Source organism: Lagopus leucura, unplaced genomic scaffold, assembly GCF_019238085.1.
Source record: "Lagopus leucura isolate 7727_CA_CO unplaced genomic scaffold, USGS_WTPT01 Super-Scaffold_1, whole genome shotgun sequence".
Lineage (NCBI taxonomy): Eukaryota > Metazoa > Chordata > Aves > Galliformes > Phasianidae > Lagopus > Lagopus leucura.
In genome coordinates this window covers 33,421,345-33,441,845 of record NW_024962250.1, presented here as the reverse complement: position 1 = coordinate 33,441,845, position 20,501 = coordinate 33,421,345, and the positions used below count along the sequence as shown (strand labels likewise).

Genomic DNA, 20,501 nt, shown 5'->3' with positions numbered 1-20,501 from the left:
CTCAAGTGATATACAATTAAGCCTTACTTTTTAAACTGATTTTTCCTAACTACACATGTAAGATAATACGTACCAGTATTCACAACTTCAGAACATGACGCAGAGGGCATTTCATTTTACTTCACCCATTCTTTCTAGGTGCACTTGTGCAGATTGCTCCCCAGTTCTGCTTGCTCACCCCAGCTAGGTGCAGGACACCTGCCACAGCCCAGCAGCAAAGAAAGGGGAGCCTGGCCTGTTTACTGTGCCTGTTTTGCCTCTCCAGCCCCACAGCAACTATGTGTATCAGTTCATGGTCAAATAATAAAAAGACAGACTTCCATGCTAATTAATGCTCAAAATACATCTAAAGACAGCACTAACAGGAAGCAGACTCAAATGCCATTACTAGACCAGATTTCCTGCCTTGTTTCTGTTAATCACCATTGGCTAGCTCCTCCTAAGCCACACAAGGTTAAACAAGCACTACTGATTTTCGATTGCTGAATGTGGCCTAATTTTGGATGGCACCAAAGAAAGTTACATCATCACACTGGAGGCTCCAGTTGTCAATACATGTAACAGTTTTTAATTCAAATCACCAATTCTGGTCAGTCGTAAGCAGACATGCAGTAAGAACTCTTGCTTTAAGATTAACTCGTGACTCAAGCCACAATACTCCCTCTTTCTTTGTGAACAGTGAATCTTTCAGGCAATACAAGCACAATGTTAGTAATAGAACTGTTTGCTTTCCCTAGAAAGCTGAAGTGAAAACACTAATTAGGACAGCACAGACATTAAAATAAACCTGGAAACAATTTTCCATTAACAGAAAGGATTGTTTGTAGTTACAAACAATGGCTTTTGACTCACAACATTTCTGAGAATGTGGATCAGTTAGCTCATCAAGCATTTCCATTTCTTAGCTATTCAGGTAATTCAGCTTTCAAAGATTTTCATCTTTCATCATTACTGACAACAGTAATGGTGCAGCTCTGCCCTTTAACATTCACCTACCCCAAGAAAGGGGCCAGGAGCTTCTACATGGCCTTGCCAGCTTCCAGCATGCCCATTTATGACTTATTATGGGTACGACTGGATGCAGATAAGCAGCACTTCAGTTGTGTTGGAAAGCAGCCACAATACCCCAAAGTTGCCCAGCATCATGCTTGGGTAGGCGCAGGAAATGTTAAATGCAAGTTAACACAGTGCAGTGCAACCTTGTCACACTGATCCTCTGCCATATCTATGCTTCAGAAGGAAGCACATAAAACTGCTTCCTAAAGAGACTCAAAGTAAACAGGCAGAAAAAATGAGGACAAACTATCTACAGTTCACATTTTTGCAAACTACAGAGATCAAATGAAATCAAGCAAGCCTCATACTGCCTGCAGTAATAAAATCATGAAAGTGTTGTTATAAACTGTATCTAACCATGAAAATGTATATCTACATGAAATGTAACTCCTCCTTACTTAAAAATTATGTAAAACTATGGAAGTGGTAATAAGTCAAACCAAGTTTTGAAACAATGCACAGCACTGTGATGAATGCATCATCTGTTATACTGTGCCACTGCAGTGAGCTCTGCATGAAGTTGAAATGCTACAAGTGGATCACAGCTGGGAAGAGAACAATAAAATGTACATAATTCCATATCACATGATAGAAACACTGACACTTGATTCCCCATATTACTCGGTTCAGTCCCTCGCCATCTTTCACTAATTCACCTCAATGATGTTCTTGCAGACTGCTAATCCAATGTCTGACTTTTTATTCAAATCATGTTCTCTTAAAAATACGTCTGAATAACTTAGCAGTTTTAGATAAGGGAAAGAAGATTGTTAATATATTTAAGATGAATTAATCATGTACTCAAAGGTATGTGCACAAAAGGCTGGCATACTGAAGCAGCGTTGCTTGTTGGAGAGGCAATAGTTGATAGCATGTGCAAATGAAAGAGAATGACTCCTTGTGTGGGCTGGGAAAATTGTATCACAACGGAAAAAAAAGAGATTTTGCAAAATGTAAAGCTAAGTGTGTTTTCCATGGAAAGTGTTGGTGTTAGTTCTTAATAAAAGATCTCAGACTATTACCTGATTCGCATACTATGGAGCCTGGCTTCAGTTCTAACATCATGGTGATTACAGAGATGTCAGTGGAATACAGGATCTGTGTCCTGTGTGGAAGATTCACAGTCCACAGTTCTGGAGTTGGATGAAGAATAAAAACCCATCCTCCTTTACTGCAGGTCACTTTGGAGCCATACTTCTTGCCTATGAGATCTGTAGAATGCCGGATGACCCCATATTTAGTCTGAGTTACACTGCCTTGCTGGACTTTCACAGGAAACATGGATTCGTGGCCCAAGAACACAATAGCTGTGTCACCATCCTTGATTGTATCGCCATATTCAACAAAACTCATTGCAACAGTCTTGTGGTTGGCTGGTGGTCGTCTCCTAGAAAGGGACAAATCCCAAGACAGTGTTATGGTGTCACGATGAAGCTATAAGTACAGACAAATTATTTTATTTCCCCAATATTAAAGAAAAAAAAAAAAAAAAGGACACACCGTGCAAGTAAAATGTTAGCAAGAGAGCCCCTCATGAAGCTCAGGGACCTCCCCTCGATGCACTCCTCACCCAGTTAAAATCAACAAAAAGATCTCATTGACTTGAACATAACCACTATTTGTATCATTGTATGGTACATTTACAAGCAAAAATTAGCGAATCTGTTAGCATTTACTCAGCCTGCTCCCTAATGCCACTGGGAAACTTGCAAGGCAGTATTGATTTCAGCAATCTGTTTGGTTCCAGTTCACAAGCTCTCAGAACATGTTGTTAAGCAGTGATTTTATTTTCTTCTGGTGACTTATCCCTTGGTGATTTTACAGTATGTGACAACTGTGACTTGCCTGGATCTCAATCACCAATTATTAGGACCACTAGCAAAAGTTTACCTGAAAGTTTTCCAAATGAAGCTTTAGAGATAAGATAAAGGTAGTATCCGCATTAATTTAGGTATAAATTTGACTAAGTACAAAGAAAAAACACTGTGGCTTTTAATTTGCCATTGGGGGTGTAAAGTGATTGTCTGGGAAGTGATCCATGCTGCAGCTGAACGTAAACAATCTCTTGCCAGCTAGTGCAAACACACTGTATTGTTTTAGCCCCATGTTCTGAGAGCAACAGTCTTAAATGTTGTTGTCTTGGAGAAGAAAACCTCGAAATGAGAAGGCAGCTTACAATAAAACCTGGCACTGCTTTTCAGATAAGGCAGCTAACAACCTAAGCTGCAGGCTGATCTATTCATGGAAAGAATTGTGTAATGTGGTGATCCCAAAGTTAGAGATTAAAGTCTATGACAGAAGGCTCTGGGAGTTTGATTCCCGGTAGCTGGACAAGAAAATTAAAAGCAGCATTACTTTTCACAGAAAAATAGGATCACGGAATTGTTTGAGTTAGAAGAGACCCTTAAAGGGCATCCAGACCAACTGCCCTGCACTGAACAGGGACACCCACAACTCCAGCAGGTGCTCAGAGCCCCATCCAGCCTGACCTTGGCTGTTTCTAAGGACGGGGCATCCACCATCTCCCTGGGCAACCTGTTAATGATTTGATTCCAGTGCTTTCATATTGAATGTGTACAAGTTTTGTCCTACTTCTCTGTTTTTACTAAAACCGAAAACCTTTTAGTTCTGAAATTGCAGTCTATTTTTCTTGACCAAAATTTGAGTTCAATCTGCTGTTCAGCAGCTAGATTTATAAATGTGCTGCTACAGTGAGAATGAGAAGCAGACATGCTGGTAGGCCATGATTCCAAAGCGTAAGGCATGCGGTGTCGGTGCTCGTACAGTAAAGCACACGAGGAATGTCTGGACACAGGGCGACACAGCTCAGAAATGTACACACACCGGACACTGTCAGACGGCAGTGATGAGTTTTATAGCTTGCACATCGGACTATATCGATGTTCTTAACTCTCCTGTAATAGACACTATTCACGAGTTGTTGTTTTCAGCTCGTATTTAGAATAATACCATTTGGAAGCAACTCCGATTCCACCTCATCTACACGTCTTCCTTTGAACCCAGCCCCGCACTCACCGTCCCCCACGCCCGGCCCTGCAGTGTCCCCTCTCCTACAGTGTCCCCAGCCAAACACCTGAGGGCCGCGCGTTGCCGACTGCGAACAAAAGATAACACGCGGTGGCCGCTCGGCCCGCAGCAGCGCAGCGCGGTAACTGCCGCGCTCGGCTCTACGCAGCGCCGCCGCCCCGCAGGGCCTCCCCGCGGGCGGGGGGCTCGCGGTCCCCCAGCAGCGCCGGCTCTGCCCGTCCCCACGGCCGTTACCTCCCGCGGCCGAGTACCGCTAGCAGGCCCGGCACGGCTCTCCTCACACGCGGTGCCCGCCCCGCGCCTCCCCGAGCCGGTCGCAGGATGCTGACGACGCTCCGCCGCCTCCGCCCCCGCCGGCCCTGCCCGTAGCGGCCGGTCACCGTGGCCCGTACCCGGCTCGGCCGGCCGCGCTCTCGGCGCTGCTCCCTCGCCCTCCGCCGCCCGCTCCAGCCGCCGTCCGTCAGCGGTGGTTCCTGCGTGGGGGGCGAGGGGCGTGCGGCCGGTCCCTGCCTGGTGCAACGAGAGGTCCCTACGGGCGCTGGGAGGCTGGACGGCCCTTCCCGGCTTCTTCCCTCCGAGCACCTCCGCGGGCGCGGATAGCTACGAGCCCGGGGAGGATCTCACGTTCGCCAAGTGCGGGCAATTGACTTCTGCCCCTTGCCCACGGAACGGCCGTGCCTTTGCCACCCGAGCCTCCGTGCAGGTGGCTTCCAGAACGTTCCAGCTACTTCCCCTGCTGAGCCCGGGGAAAGGCAGCTCGAGGCCAACCGAACTCCTCGTGCCGGTTTCTGGAGGCTGGAGGAGAAACCCACAGCAGAGTGTGGGCTCAGAAGGAGCGGAATCATCGAAACCCCAAATAGCACGGCTCTAACTCCTACTTGTGTCTCGTGTTTAGGATTGCAGTGATGTGGAGAGCCGGAGGTGCCCCGGTGGCGCGGGGATGGAGTCAGGAGATGCCCAGGAGGAGGATATCGCCTCATCTGCTGCTCCAACAAGCCCAGGCCACCTGGCATGGGAGGGCGCGGGCACAGCAGATCTGAGTCACCTCGGACACGCAGGTAACGTTCTGTCTAAATCAGATAATCCTCTGCTGCTGCATTCACCAGTGGCTTGAGATGCACAGGAGTGGAGAAAAAGTCATTCCTCCATAATCAAGAACGCCATCAACGTATGCTTAGCTGAGAGCTGTGTAGATGACCGTTTGTGAGTCTTTTTTATCCATGTGATTTCATCAACTGTGAGGGAAAATTTGCCCATTATCTTCAGTGAGAACATTTTAATGTTATGCTATTGACCCGCCCGTATCATAGTTGCAGAAGTCTTTGTTATTTAGTTATGAAACTCTCCTCCATCTCATCTAAACATAATGTATGCAGTTTCAGAGGTTTCTTAAACTGCAGACTCCTACTCAGCTGTTTTCCTGACTGGCAATCACAGCTCTATTCTGCCTTTATATCTGCACCTACCTTGTTTTTTTTTATGTGTCATTTTTTCCACGTCATTTGCCGTAGTTTATATTCTTGTGTCCTTTCTTTCCCTTAAAAAACTGCTGTTCAGATCACTGTGAGCCTGACTGTATACAAGACCAAACAGCTCCTAGTCTTCAACTAGGAGTTGAAGCAATTTTCAACAGGATGCTGAACCAATGTGAAAAGGGATAATAACAAGGCAGATATACAGAAAGCAATAAATGGGAAGAAAATATTTGGGAATTTAAGCAGATGCGGCTACAACCAGTTCACCTGTTGATGCACGAGTGTTACGTTTCATTTTCAAGTGCTGTTTATTCAGTAAGTAAGGCATTGGAAACAAGGCAGTTATACGTAGTAAAATGTTTTCTTTTGCTATTTCCTGATTTGGAAATATCCTTCTAGATTTTCAGCATGTTTCCCCTGAATTCTTCAGGTTCATCTTGCTATCACGTGAGCAATTTCAGAAGACACATTACCTAGCTAACACACATCTCCTTGCAGTTGTACACTGCACAGCATTTATAATTAAGCCTCTTAGGAAGTGTTCACTGCACGGCCCATGATTAACTTCCCTTCATTCTTCATTGTTGAAGCTCAGCACGCAGATCTCTGGAGTAATCACCCCACCTTTCCAGCCTAAAATGCCAGACTGCATCATAGTTTACACGTCAGTGTGCACTACAATATCGTCCCATGGAAAGGACATGTTGATGCCTTTATCACAGTCTAACAGGCAATACAGGCTGATCCAAGGAAAGTATTCTCTCAGCAGATGAGCTAGATAAAGCAGTTGATCAGAGGCTGTTGACACACAGTACTGCATCTATAATTAAGCCACTAGGGAAGCAGGGATGGGATACCGTAACAGAGGTAGGATCCAGTTTGCACACAGCTTTCAGCAGATCTGAAAATATAAGCTAAGTGTGTATTATAAATTTGTCAAATAACGGTGAGGAAAATGGTGTGAGGGTGCAGTGTTCATTTAACATGTTTGCTAGGTGTATTTTGATGGTGTCCCACCATGGCTCTGCTCTGTGTGTCTTCTTTCAGACAAAAGCTGTGTGAAGGAGAGGTGTCTGTGTTGGAAGTGTGATAATGAATGGCACATTGAGAACACAACCGACTCTTAATAACTGTAACAACTGGTGTTCCCTGTTCTGCAGGATGGGGAGGGAGAGTGTCTCCAGTGCAAAGAAGTGAGTTATTGAGGTAACCTTGATTCCACAAATGTATAACACAAGTAAGTAACAGTTGCTTCTTGTGTGCGTGGCAGTAGATTATGGAACGAGACAGACGGAGCCTTCAGTACCTCTTTAGTATGGTTTTTTTTGGGGTGAAGAAAAACACCAGAAAATAAGCTTGTAAGGTTACAATATGTTCTTAGTATTACTTGTGTTGTTCTTGTATTGTTCTACATTAAAAATAACTCTGATGAGTGTTTTACATTAAGAAAAAAAACAAAACCACACAACTAGAACTTGGCAAAAAGAAGAAAAAGTGTTGTAACTCAGATCATCCATGAATACGACATGTATTTTGACAACTCTGGGAATGATTTTTACGCTTACGTTCATTGAATACTTGCATAGGAGGGCTTTACCTGTAGTTGACACTGTCCTGAAGAACGAGCATTGCGTGGAACTAGTGAGATGTAGGGGAAGATTTTGTGAGGTTAAAAAGGCAGAGGGGACTTAGAGAGGATTTGTTCTTTGATCCCGGAGATAAGAGACCAGACTTGCACAGACGCTCAGCCCAACTTCTGAAGCTCGTTTGCTCTCACTGTACCTGGGATAACTGGGAAGCCTGGATGGCAGCCAAACACAGTGCATTTTTATTCGAGGCAGTCTGAGCTTTTTAGTTCGTAATGGTTTCCTGTGCATTTATTTTTTTCCTGAAGCTGGACAGTTCTGTAAGCTGCATTGGTGTCATGGTGCTGAGGGCACTGGTTGTGGTGCTGGAAGAATCACCGTGGGGACGATTCCTCCATCTCTCTGACACAACTCTAACACAGCAATTAAATGCGCAGTCCAGGTGTGGGGGATGAAGTATGAGATAAATGCACTACAGAGAAAGATAAGGAGACTGTTATGTGAAGGGCAGCTCCAGGTTGCCATTCACTTCTCCAAAACTGAACTGTGGGCTGCATAAGGTTTTTGGATGAGCCCTGCGCAGCAACAGTCACCGCTGCCTGAATGTGAGCATAGGATGGCTCAGATGCCCTTCTGCTCCTGTCCCCACAGGAAATCAGCCCTTCTTCCATAAAGTTCAGGTACTTTCTTTGCGCACGACAAAAAGAGACCTTCAGTGCGTTACACAATAAGCCTATGTTCAAATCTGAGCAAGGGTGAAAGCAAAAAGCCGTGTGCGCCCGCCTCGGTGCCCAACGGCGCCGCCATGTTGAGGCTGCCTGTGGAACGGATGTACGCGCACGTCTGCGTTCACGAGGTCACGACGCTCACCGCTCCGGGCCCGAGGCAGGCGTGCCGCGAGGCCAGCGCCACCGGCCGCCCAACCGCCGCGCAAAATGGCGGCACGCCTTCACCGGCCAGGAGGAGCCGCTGGCTCCGCCCCTTCGCGGCTCGACCAATGGAATGAATGGGCTATAAATAGCAGCCAATGGGGCGGTGGGTCGCGCTCTATATAAAATGGGCGCGGCGGTTGACTCGGGGCTCCACTCCGGCTTGGGCAGCGGGTGGGTGCGGAGCGGGCGCTGAGGTCCTTGCATTGACTGCGGAGCCCTCGGTAAGTCCCGGGGCAGCCGAGTCGCCTGCAGCTTAAAGAAAAGAAGGAGGAAGCGGTTTAACTTTTATGAGAAAAAATGTATTGTTAATGGTGCGGGTTGGAGCCGGTCCGGCCGGGAAAGCGTCGGGGGGAGCGGGATGGGGCGGTGCGGGACAGGTGCGTACCGGGTGCGGCCGCAGCTTGAGCCGGAGCCCCGCTCTGAAAGCAGCTTACCCCGGTATTTAGCAGGGTAGTTACATACGCTCGCCCCAGCCACGTCCCCCGAGGGAGCCGTCCGTTGTGTAACGGCTCGGTGAGCACTGCCCACTCGCCCCGGTCCCCAGCTTAGCGCTGTCGGTACCGGCGCCGGGCGCGGCGCTCCCCAACGGCTGCTCCGGCTGGGGCTGCCCCGCCGCTTTGGTCGCCGCCCTGCGTCCCGGCCGAGCCCCGGAGCATCCGGACCGGGTGCCGAAGGATGGGGCAAGGCTTGCGGAGCTGGAAGAAGTTTCCCTTTTTTTTTTTTTTTTTTTTCCCTTTTCTTCCTCGCTTGGCCTCGAGGAAGGTGTTGTGGCAACGAAGGTGTGGATTGCGTGGGGTGGAAGCAAAGCCAAGGTGACCTTGTTGGTGCCTGGTGGCCTCCCCTGGTGATAGACTTCCCTCTCTTCCCCCAGTGACTGCGGTAGGGACAGCCATGCCCTTCTCAAACAGCCACAACCTCCTGAAGATGAAGCACTCCGCTGACGATGAGTTCCCTGACCTGAGCGCGCACAACAATCACATGGCCAAGGTGCTGACCCTGGACCTGTACAAGAAGTTGAGGGACAGGCAGACTCCCAGTGGATTTACGCTGGATGATGTCATTCAGACCGGGGTTGACAACCCAGGTAACGGCTGCACCCTTAGGACTGCAGGGTGGTCTGCTCCCCCTCCTTCCTGGAAGTGCTCCTTGACAGCAAGCCCCGCACGCAGCCAGGGACGGCTGTGCTGAGGAGGCCACGATTTGCCAAGCCCTGCTCCTCGCTGCAATCTGACACAGCAATTCCCAGGCGTTCCTATTATGTAACTGCTCTGCTAAATACTTCAAATCTGAACTAAAAAAAAAAAAAAGCAAATGCTCAAATGTGTTCTAATTTTTATGCAACAGGGGGGAGAAAAATTCTCTGAGCTGTGTGGGCTTACCCGGCTGTTCTAAGCTCGTCCTATTCCAAAGTGGTTCTGTGATGTTCTGTAGCACTTCTATGAAAACAAGGGGGAACAGATGCATATATGTGTTAACATTACAGTATTTATTTTTACTCTAGCAATATCAAAATGGCCCAACTAAATAATCAGAGGCTGCCTCCCGATGAGGAGTACCCGGACCTGAGCACCCACAACAACCACATGGCCAAAGTGCTAACCCTGGATTTGTACAAGAAACTGAGAGACAGAGTCACGCCCAGTGGCTTCACCCTGGATGATGTCATTCAGACTGGGGTTGATAATCCCGGTAAAATGCGCTGAGATATTCTGTGGGAGCCGGCTGAAGTAACCGGTGCTTTTCAGTATGGTGACTTAAGCTAAGCTCGTGGAGGTGGTATTTATGAGCCAACTAGGAAAATGCAGTTCTGTCTGTAGCAGAGCGAGCAAAGCGATGCATGCTTGCTCACAGCAAAGCATGGTTGTTTTAAGTGTAGTTCTATCTACGGGTTTGCATTAGCTAGTAAAATTGGATGTGCTGTGCAAAATTGCCCTAAACCAAAGCTTGACAAGAGTGTGGCTTAATGGCAACTGCTATGGTTTCCCATAGCACTGCATTTGACTAACTGGATGAAATGTAAAGTGTAGAGTCTCCCACTGCTATTAAGTGAGTGCATTTCTAAGTGACTAGATCTGCTGCGAAGAAACTTGCCTGGTTAATGCTGTGCTGGAGTATGGCTGAGCGTCACCCAACTAAGCTCTTCTGCCTTTGTTACCACTCCAGGCCACCCCTTCATAATGACAGTAGGATGTGTAGCTGGCGATGAGGAATCTTATGAAGTGTTTAAGGAACTCTTTGATCCAGTTATTGAGGACAGGCACGGTGGCTACAAACCAACTGATGAGCACAAGACCGACCTGAATGCTGATAACCTGCAGGTATATGTTTTTGTTCAGTTACTGATACCCACTGATCTGAGGCCTGGGGAAAGCTGTGAGCAATTGACAGAGCCTGAGCAATCTGTTTAGGCCTCTCTCTTTCGCTGTGCACAGGCTGACAGGCACTGTGCCCAGTGCAGTCTTACTCAAGAGCCTGCTGCAGTAGGTTGTTAGTAACTGGGTAGAACCAGGCAGCTGACAAGCAGGACTTGCTTCATGTGCTCTGCAATGTAAGTCATGCCAAACACGTTGAGCATGTATTTCTTTGGGATGTGCTAGTTGTGAAACAACCCAGTCCCAGGGCTGTTAGAAACATCAACTCTTTCTACTGTATGATGATGTAGGCTAAAAATCAGCCAGTGGTCTCATGTTATAGCACAGCCATCGTTATGGCTGGAAGTAGAAGCTTCTAACCATTGTGCAGATTTCAAATGTTATTACAGTCTCTGGGAATTCCAGCTGCTATCTTGGTTGGCAGCCATAGGACATCTCAAAAATTAAAATGCTTTGACAATAATAATTCTCATTTTCAGGAGTAAGCACCTACCTAAACAAGGATTTGTCATGTTAATACCTCTAGATTGCAAGTGAGAGGAGTAACAGAAGCTGAGATCTGGGTCTGAGATGGGTGTAAAACTGATGGTATTCTTGTCTTCTAGCACATACTTAAAAGCCCTAGTCTTAACCTCAAAACAGGGAGTTTGTTACTCCCAGCTTGTTGGAAAGTTGGAAAAAATGGTCCTAAAGTGCATCATATTACAGCACAACTAGTCAGTGTCAAATAGAAGTGCACAGAACCTGTGTGTATTTAGGATAAGCATCTTTGCAACAAGGCAGTACTGACTAATTTTCTGATCTTGTAGGGTGGTGATGACTTGGATCCTAATTATGTGCTGAGCTCTCGTGTGAGAACTGGCAGGAGCATCCGTGGATTCTGCCTTCCCCCTCATTGCAGCAGGGGAGAGAGACGGGCTATTGAAAAGCTCTCTGTTGAAGGTAAAGTGTTGAATCAGGCAATGAAGGGAAACTGACCTTGTCTAGGCAAAGAGGCGCTCTGTGCAGTTGGAGAATGGAGGTGTTTGGCAGAAGTTGCTTTCCTCAAGGCTTAACTTGAATGTGGAACCTTCCCTGAAAAAGGCAGCTTGGATTATGGTTGCATCAGTGTTGCAGTTTGTAGCTCAGAGCAGGAGTGCACGTCAGGGAAGTTGGGCTGCATTAAGTTGACCTTTGCTGATCTTGAAAGCTTCTTTCTGTGTGTGTGGGGGAAGAGGTTGGTTCATCACAGCTCAAATCTGAGAAGTAATAGGTATGGAGCAACCCTAGGGCTTGAGTCATGGTTGCAGTATTTTGTGGCTTCTTTTAATTGACTTTCATTAACATTCAGCTTGCTTAGAGGTGTAGTCCAGCTCTGAGTGAGCTCTAGTTCTCAGTGGAACTCCTCAGCTGCAGTTCTTACTGTTGCCTCCCACTTACTTTAAGCCAGGGGAAAGGATACTTTCTCAAGGTGCTATCCTGTCACTGTTCCAAAACTTCTCAAGGGCAGGGTAACAGTCCTTGATGAGAATGCTGCTTGTTGTATTTGTGACCTTGATTCTCCTTGGGAGAAAGCACTTCACTACTACAGTTAAGCAGCAGTAACGATCCCATACTTTATGTAAGGGAACAAAGACTGCTTGTTTCTGCCTGGAAGGTGCACACAAATCAACTGATACAGCCCTAAGTTCAGTAGTGCCATGCAAAGTCATTGCCATTACAGATGAAACAAGGGAGGAACTAACAAAAGCAGATAGTTTGAATGCAATCTCTGCTCCCATCCTAAGAGTGCCTGTCTTTCAGCTCTGGGCAGCCTGGGAGGTGATCTCAAGGGGAAGTACTATGCTCTGAGGAACATGACCGATGCAGAGCAGCAGCAGCTGATTGATGATCACTTCTTGTTTGACAAACCTGTTTCTCCTCTTCTGTTGGCATCTGGGATGGCACGGGATTGGCCTGATGCCAGGGGTATCTGGTGAGTATATGCCCAGAAGGGAGAGTTGCATGAAATCCCTGCAACAAAAAAAACTCTTGAAATTTTGGTTGTGGCTGATATAGTTGGACAAAACAGCATGTTGTGAAGTTATGCTGCTGAATCTAATGAAGAACTTCTGTGTGGTATCCCCTGGGGAAGTGATAGCTGAAAGCAGAACTTGCCCCAAGTGTTAGTGTGTACTGCATTGGGCTGGGTAGGAACAAGCCAGCTTGGCTGGCCTATTTCTAAAGCCTGTCCATCCAGCACAGGTTTGCAAAGCACCAAGCAATAACTGGAGCAACTTAGGGAAGTAGATAACTTCTAAAAGAGTTAACGTTCTGCTATGTTCAGCTCTTGTACCGTTAGTTTAGAATAACTAAGGTAACAAACCATGGTGTGAACTTAACTGAGTCTTGATACCAGATGCATAGTTGTTCCTTTGTAATCTCATTGCTTCTGCGTGCAGAAACTCACTGATGCCAGACTAATGTGGTGTTACCTTATTAGTGATATTTTTCCCCCCCCATCAGAGACTCAATGGCATCAGTTGACTGATGCAGGGGTATAGGGCAGAAGGATTTTCCTTGTAACATGTAGGTCACCTACATAAAACCGCATCTCAGGAGCTTCTGCAGCATAATTAACTTGCTCCCCTATAAGCCAAGGGTTGGTTCTTAGCTGGAGTGCTTTGAGCTCATTATTGTAGCTGCTTCAGTAAACAGCAGAGGAAACATGCTTTGTTTCTGTAGATCACTTTTAAGATTGCATCATGTAGCTGCAGATTGCCAGCGTTAGATACTGCTGTCATCTGAGCATGGCTAATGTACAGGTTTGAAGTGTAGAGTCTCAGTCTGTGTAAATAGCTTTCATCAGATACTAGTTAATTCTTACTGTAATCAAGCTGAGAAATCATCAGTGTGATACATGTTGACCAGCTGCAAGCTAGTGCAGAGGGACCTTTGGTATTCAGAGGTTTTTATGGTATCTCTGAAAAGCCCCAGATCTAAATGAGTAGTGGAAACTCGCCTCAACTCTCTTACAAGGTACAAAGGGCAGCCTAACAATATGATAATTCTCATTAAGTTCTGCTTATTCACTGTCAGCGAGGTGTCTGTGTGAACATCTGTCTATGGGTCTGCTTCAGTGCCTATATTAATTGCCCTCCTGCAAACTCTGAACAGATTAAATCTCCTAAATTTGTGGACTTGAACATAAATGAGGTGAGAAATGACTCCGTTTTGATGCTCTAACATTGGCTAATGTCATGCTATTACTTTCTGACATAGATACAGGCCACTTCCAAATACCTCTTGAAAAGAATAGGGTAAAAGTACAAGCTTAATTTTGTTAGTGCTTGCATGGAGAACAGGAAGATGAATTTCTTTGAAGAAGCAATTATATGAGACTCTTGGAAGCTACAGCAGTAACTTGGTGCTTCTAAATCTGTCTTGAAAATGGCAAGGGAGACAACAAGTTTGTCTTGTTTCCTAGGCACAATGACAACAAGACCTTCCTTGTTTGGATCAACGAGGAGGATCACCTCAGGGTTATTTCCATGCAGAAAGGTGGCAACATGAAGGAAGTGTTTACCCGCTTCTGTACAGGGCTAACACAGGTAAATCAAATCTGCTTGAGCTCTGGGTCTAAATATTAATATGGTTAGAGCTGACCATACAAGCTCTTCCAGGCTGGGAGCGTCCACACAGAAGGTGACATCCTTCTCCTTTGGTTTGTAGGGTGCTGCTTCATAGTTTGGGTCTCTGGGAACATCCTGATGAGATCCTCTGTTGCGAGGGCTCTGAAATGCCTGTACTGGCAAAGCATTATGGCTAAGAAATCTGGAATAAATCCTAATGTGACACCTTTATCAAACTGTAGTTAAAGGATCTCTACATGGTTCTACATATCACAGCATTTAGAGACCCTGGGTGGGAGGAAAAATTGCTTAAATGTGGATGGAGGACATTAGACAGAAGTTTCTAGGCTGCATGCTTTTCTCAGCTTCTGGTCTTGATATCAGCTTGTGCTTTACCAGCCCCTTCCCTAATCCTAACAGGCACACCAGTTTGACATTTAGTAAATCAAGCTTCACAGTAGATAGCAATTTCAGGCTTTGTAGTGTAGCTTGAACTTAGGCTGTCTCGCTGCTGGGAGCAAGATTAAGGCCTTAAAAAGCCCCTCACTGGTGACCCTCTTCTACAGATGGAGGGGGCCTCTGTAACTGACTGAAATAGCTGCTCAAACTGTTGTGGCTGTTGCTATGCAACTGAAGCTGTAAATGAGCACTTAATGGATGACCTACATCGTTCAGACAGAGAACAATCTCTAAACATCCATTCTCTCTATTTATAGATAGAAACTCTCTTCAAGTCCAAAAACTACGAGTTCATGTGGAACCCACACTTGGGCTACATCCTGACCTGCCCATCCAACCTGGGAACAGGGCTCCGTGCTGGTGTGCACATCAAGCTACCAAACCTTGGGAAGCATGAGAAGTTTGGAGAAGTCCTCAAGAGGCTTCGGCTGCAGAAGCGAGGCACAGGTGAGAGGTGGTGATAAAGTGATGCCCCTAGAAGGCTGCCCCTGACCAGACAGCAGTGAGAGCCTGGCTACAGCCGAAGCTAATCTTGGTTTATGCTGACAGTGCCTGACAGACCATCCGGAAGGGACTTTTCTAAAGCATAAGGGGACAACCAAGCATTAAAAGTGTAGCTTGGAAGAGGCGGAGATGCTGGTGCTTTGCTTGAGCCTTATTATATCCAGCTTCTGAGCACTCTCAGGCATATCTTTCCATGTGGTGTTGTGAGCATCTGATAAGGTGAACCTAGTGGCCTGTTGTAATCAAGGATGGGATTTCTGATTTTTAACTTCGGGCTAGGATATAGCTACAGCAAGTACTTCTGAGTGCAGTTAGATTACTCATGAGTTAAAAATTAAAAAGTGGTTCATGTTTCATCACATTCAGCTTTATCTCCCTGAAGGGAAGAGGAGGTGGTGGTAACTTGTACAGAATTGTCTTTCTGTGCTCCCACCTCTTTCTGGTGGGGGCAGAAAGGCAGACTTACTGGCTCAGGCAGTGGTCAGTGTACTCATTAAATCTCTTGCTCCAGGTGGTGTGGACACAGCTGCAGTCGGAGGGGTGTTTGATGTCTCCAATGCTGATCGTCTTGGCTTCTCTGAGGTAGAGCTTGTGCAGATGGTGGTAGATGGTGTGAAGCTGCTCATTGAAATGGAAAAACGCCTTGAAAAAGGCCAGTCCATTGATGACTTCATGCCAGCTCAGAAATAAAGCACTTTATTCTCATGCTTCCTAACTTATTGGATGAATAATAAAATGTCACTCCAATTTCAAACCCCTTGGGTCAGAGCCCACCTAGTTACACTGTAGAGAAGTCTTCCATCCATCTGTGTTAGAGTTTATTTTTTGATGGCTGAAATGTTGTTGAAAACGAAATAAACTGTTGTTTTGGCCTGACCTGTCTTAGATGTGTTAACTGAATGTTTTTGAGGTGCAAGTGATTTGCTGTTCCTGGTTAGCTGAACTGTGCTGGTGTAGTCTACTTGTGGAGTTATAAATGTGCTCATAGCAGTGGCAAAAGAGATTGCAGCTGCTGTAAACCTGAGAACTGGTGCTAAACATGAGTCACTTTAAACCTGCCCTACCTTGAAGGCTTCAGCTTATGCATCTGCTCATGATGAGTGTAAGCTGTCATTATCCAGAGTAGGGCAAGCCAGACTGACTCCTGCAAGGGAGGGGATCTAGGTACAAAGGGCTGCTGTTCAGAGCCATGTCCTTGTCATGCTGTAGGGCAATGCTCTGAGGTCAGACTTCAGCTCATAATGATACCTACACTCTGCTAGTTTGTTGGGAAAAGATCAGATCGTATCCTCATGCATGGGGATGCGTAGAGGGTTGAAGTAAGCAACTAACTGGTTCTTTTGGGGGCAGAGTGGGGTAGAGCTTAGACTAAAACAGTGCTTCCAACTAAGCTCTTTAGGTTTGTCTGTTGAAGCGATGAGGGCTACGAGTGAGTTACAGGAAAATGTCATAATTGCTGCTTTGCTCAGCTTGTTCTTGGTGCTCTGTGCTCCAGTTGCCCTATAAACCAAAGAGGCAGAAGCAAGATAGAATGTACCAATTTTTTTTTCTAGGCCTGGCTTGCAAACTCAGGCTGTTCTTGGGGTGTGAGCTTACAGTGTTGCATCAAGTAGATCTGTTCTCTAGGATGACTGTAATTTGTGCATGTATGCTTGCCGTGGGGAAGATTCCCCTCATTAATCTGCAAGAGCCCCCCCTTCTTCCAGAAGCAAGCAGTACTGGGCCCTTAGTAACAACACCTTTTGCAGCTTATACAACCTGAGAAGCAGCTAACGTCTGCTCAGCAGCTTTATCCACAGCTAAAATCTGGGTTTTATGGAGAGAACGTGATAAAAGGTTGATGCATAGCTCTGCCGCGTGCAGCTTTATATAGCCTCATGTAGGTAACTGAAGCTTTCTTTTGTAGAAGCTGTGATATTTCCAAGGCTGTGATTGCATGCTGTCACTGAGTTCAAGTGATGGCTGCAGTTGGGATAAGCTGAAGGCTTGTGAGAAATCTCAGAGGTGACTTCTTTTTAAATGCAGCTCCGTATATTATTCAGGTTTAGCTGGATGGGGGAGAGGAGGCTTGTGAGAGCTGGGGGGAAAAATGGTGCCGAAAGGAGCTGATGAGTTGTGTACCCTTCAGATCTTCCTTACTGTACTTTGTGTCGTTGTTCCAGACACCATGCAAACAGCTGGTACTGCATCTTGTAATCAAGGAGCACTAATTTAGTGATGCCTCTCTCCGACATGTTGTTATAGCAGTCAGAAATTATCCAATGTAAGGAGGTGCCTGAAAACTTGTCTTTTTTTTATGTTGGCTGCACTAATAAGGCTGTGTCTCTGCCTTTGTATCTTGTTTCTCTTATGCCCTTTGCCTATCAGAGCTGTACCTGTTCACCTGGTTTTAGCAGACTGAGGCAGGACCAGTAGCTAGCTGACAAACTGTGGGAATGGCAAACTAGTCCTTAATGCCTGCATCCAACCAGAAAATACCGTGTTTTTAATTGATTTTCTTTCCCACCCACCACCTTAGCTGTGTTTCCTCCTGTCACTGCTGAGAGGAACAAGACCGTGTTTTTGTTTCAGCTTGCAGCAAGCAGCTGGGCCCAAACTTGGCATGGTGGAAGGCTGGACAAGATGTCCTGCTGTGGTTGGTGCTTGCTAAAAATCTATGCTTGAGATAGAATTAAACCTTCCACCCCCTTGTCCTGATGCCATGAGGGAGCAGTGCCAAGAACCTAGCTGCAACTCATTGTGCCCTGTGTCAGGGAGGCAATGGCCTCGTCCTGGGGGAGCAGGGGACAGGCAGCAGTGGTTGGTGCTTGGTGCAGGGAGCTGCAATTAACTGTGCTGGCAGAGGCACCTGTCAGCCCAGTGCATGTGAGAGCGGATGGGGGGCTGCAGGCTGTAACACAGCGCTAGCTGTGTTGCCCTGTTGCACAACTTGACGTGTTCTCCAGTCTCAACACGCACAGCTCTTTCAAGGGAAATTTCTTCCTTTTAATCTCCTTCTTTATCCAGATGCTCCTGCCTCCCCCTAAGAGCCCCTGCAGCTGCCTGCTGCCTTCTCAGCTCCTTGCCCAAGGAACTGAGCTCTTTGGGATGCCATTTACTTCTCACCTTGCACTTACTGGCAGCAGGCAGCCCATAAACGCTCCTTTTATTGTTTTTATGCCATTTACTGAGAAATTATTCACCGTGTTTTATTCACGTGTGGGCTAAGCCACTTGGGGGGCAGCGATGGGATATTGATCCCGGGCATGGTGTCATGGGGCAGGAAGCTCCCAGCCCTGCCACAGCCTCCCTGGGGCGGCAGCTGAGTGTGCAATAGGGCACAAGCTGCAAGAGACCCCAGCATCCCACAGCGAGCTGCTCAAAGTGGGTGGCTCCTCTCTGTCCTTAAAAACAAGGCCTGAGGACAGGTACCTTCACCTGCTGGCTGCACAAGGCTACAATGCTCAGCTGTGCCCTATCTACAGCCCAGGCCAGGGCAGTGCTCAGCTCCAGCTTCCAGTTTTGCTTAGAAAGAAAAGGAGGCTGCTGTTGCTCAATGGCTTTGACACCCATATGGCAGGAGGGCTGTCGGCACTCAGCCTGCATCCAACACTTGGATGAGCGTTCCCATATTTTACACAACACGGAATAGCTCGAGTGGGAGCGTTGGAGTGATTTTGCTCCACCCACACAAAAATGTGGTGGTGTGGTGGGCAGGGCACACTGCTGGGAATAGAGATGGCATCACAGCCTTTTCATCTCACTTTGCTTTTGGCCCAAGCAGCAGCTGGGAGGCTCCTGTGGCTTCTCTGCATTCCTCTGGTTGCTCTGCCTTCCCCTTTCCTAAAAAATCCCAGTTGCTATTGATGAACGCAGCCCAGCCCAGCCATCCACTCTCAATGTGGATATGTCTGCCTCCCCAGGGTTTTGCACATTGTTATTCATCCAGGGAAGGGGAAGCCAAGCCCCACAGTGGAGGAGAGCACCCCACTCATCCAGCCTTGGTGAGACTGATGGGAATGAGGGTCCATCAACCCTCATCAAGGAGGAAAATGCATCTGTTGCACCCACAGAGCAGGTCTGATAGGTAAATAGGCAGGAAGGACTTGGGCCGGAATTAGAAATTAATGGAAAATCTGCATTTAGCAGACAGGGTAAAGATAGGTATCCAAACCTACAAAGCTGTTTGCTTTCTTCTGCAAGCACTGCCAAAGACCTTCAGATACAATATACTATATATATATATATGCATGCATATAGAATTCCAGATGGCAAAAGGTCCTGTGCTCAACAGCAGGGAAATGGATAGCAAGAGTACCTGGCAATCCTCAGACAAATAGAAACACTGAAGTGTTTTTTTTTAATCAGAAGTCAAAGGTTTCAGCATAACGAAACTTGCCTGGATTACTCAGGAATGTGTGAGACCCTGGGAGGTGAGCAAACGTAACCTACCCAGAAATCCATGTTTGTTTTCCTCCTGTTCTGAGCAGCCTGTGTGCTCAGAGATCCCCAAGCCATGGCAAATGAATGCTGGGGCTGCTGGCATGGCCAGCTGAGCCCTGCCATGATGCGGGATGGACAGCAGGACACCAACGGGACATCTTCACAGAGGGACGGCATCGGGTCAGATTGCTGCTGTGCAACTGCCTCCACGTTGGGACTTGTCTGGGGAAAGCCGACTGCAGAGATACTGTGGGAACCTGCATGGGAAGAGGATTGCAATGGGCACAAACACCCATGGCCCCAGAAAGTCTGCTCCTCGCCCTGGAAGAGTAAAAGCAGGCTTTTTTTGTTTTGTTTTTATTAGCCTTCTTTTTAAGGCAAAGCAGCACTGAGCATCTCTCTTCCGAGCACCCTGCTTCCATCCCTCTGCCTTTGGGATGTACCAACAGCGAGCTGCGAGCTACGTGTTTTCCAGCACTCAGTGGTTTGATCTTTTTTTGGTGCACGTCTTTATTTATTTGTTTTTGCAATGAGCCCTGTGGTTTGCAAAGAGACCGGGCAGCAGGATGGAGAGCGTGCAGCTGAGCGTAGTGGAGCTGCCTGCCATGGAATGCAGCAGCTTGCAGCCCTCCTGGTTGGAGCATGGAGCCAGGGGCAGCATGGAGGCAGTGCCATGCAAGGGGCTCTGCTGCTCTAGCAGCAACTTGCAGAGGAGGAACTTCTAATGGTTCCCCGTGACTCCTGCAGGCATAGCATACCCATGCTGGCAGCACTGGGGAGCAGAGTGTCATGGAGAAAACCACTGCTGCTTGGACACCAGGAAGATGGGGATGATGACAGACTACAAAGCTGCAGCAGGGCAGTATCCCCAGGCAAAGCTCTCCTCACCTGTGCACTGCTCTTTGCATTTTTTAGAAGCAGACAGAAGGGCAGTCTGCTTTTCTGACGAGGAATCGAGACCCTGGCCCTGGGGCAGTGGCAAAGAGAGGACAGGGAGCAGGCAGTCAGCTGGAGGGGCATGGGGCAGCAGATGGCCTGCGTGCCTTTTCCAAATACT

The 20,501-nt window shown here is 47.1% G+C and overlaps 2 protein-coding genes across 15 annotated transcripts in view; one reads left to right on the top strand and one right to left on the bottom strand.

Annotated features, from left to right (window-relative positions):
- The window catches only part of TRMT61A (tRNA methyltransferase 61A), a 77,058-nt gene extending 72,645 nt beyond the window's left edge, over positions 1-4,413 (bottom strand). For 10 of the 12 annotated variants that reach the window (XR_006178076.1, XR_006178079.1, XM_042866773.1 and 7 more), the window contains exons 1-2: positions 4,339-4,413; positions 2,079-2,443 (exon numbers count right to left, since the gene is read on the bottom strand). Coding sequence is in view for 10 of the 12 variants with exons in the window: in XM_042866773.1 (XP_042722707.1) it covers positions 2,079-2,409 (331 nt within the window). In the remaining 2 variants the exon portion in view is untranslated. Of the gene's footprint in view, positions 1-852; positions 1,064-2,078; positions 2,444-4,092; positions 4,187-4,338 lie in introns of those variants that run through there. The other 2 variants (XM_042866757.1, XM_042866808.1) reach the window with 2 other exon arrangements.
- A 3,806-nt stretch (positions 4,414-8,219) lies between these two features.
- CKB (creatine kinase B) lies at positions 8,220-15,898 on the top strand. Of its 3 annotated transcripts, none has more exons than XM_042864075.1 (8): positions 8,220-8,318; positions 9,599-9,786; positions 10,261-10,415; positions 11,279-11,411; positions 12,252-12,423; positions 13,915-14,038; positions 14,776-14,965; positions 15,534-15,898. In XM_042864075.1, exons 2-8 carry the CDS (start codon positions 9,609-9,611, stop codon positions 15,710-15,712), a joined length of 1,131 nt encoding a protein of 376 aa, XP_042720009.1. In that variant the 5' UTR covers positions 8,220-8,318; positions 9,599-9,608; the 3' UTR covers positions 15,713-15,898. The 3 variants fall into 3 exon arrangements, with proteins under 3 accessions (XP_042720009.1, XP_042720000.1, XP_042720018.1); XM_042864066.1 differs by lacking the exon at positions 9,599-9,786 and adding an exon at positions 8,969-9,181 and having other exon boundaries at positions 8,231-8,318; XM_042864084.1 differs by lacking the exon at positions 8,220-8,318 and adding an exon at positions 9,164-9,181.
- The last annotated feature ends 4,603 nt before the right edge of the window (positions 15,899-20,501 follow it).

Excerpts from the sequence above, each read along its gene's own strand:
- CKB (XM_042864066.1), top strand. The coding sequence starts at position 8,989 with ATGCCCTTCTCAAACAGCCACAACCTCCTGAAGATGAAGCACTCCGCT. Across the intron at positions 9,182-10,260 it reads GACCGGGGTTGACAACCCAG|GCCACCCCTTCATAATGACA; the intron begins GTAACGGCTGCA and ends TTACCACTCCAG. Across the intron at positions 12,424-13,914 it reads CCTGATGCCAGGGGTATCTG|GCACAATGACAACAAGACCT; the intron begins GTGAGTATATGC and ends CTTGTTTCCTAG.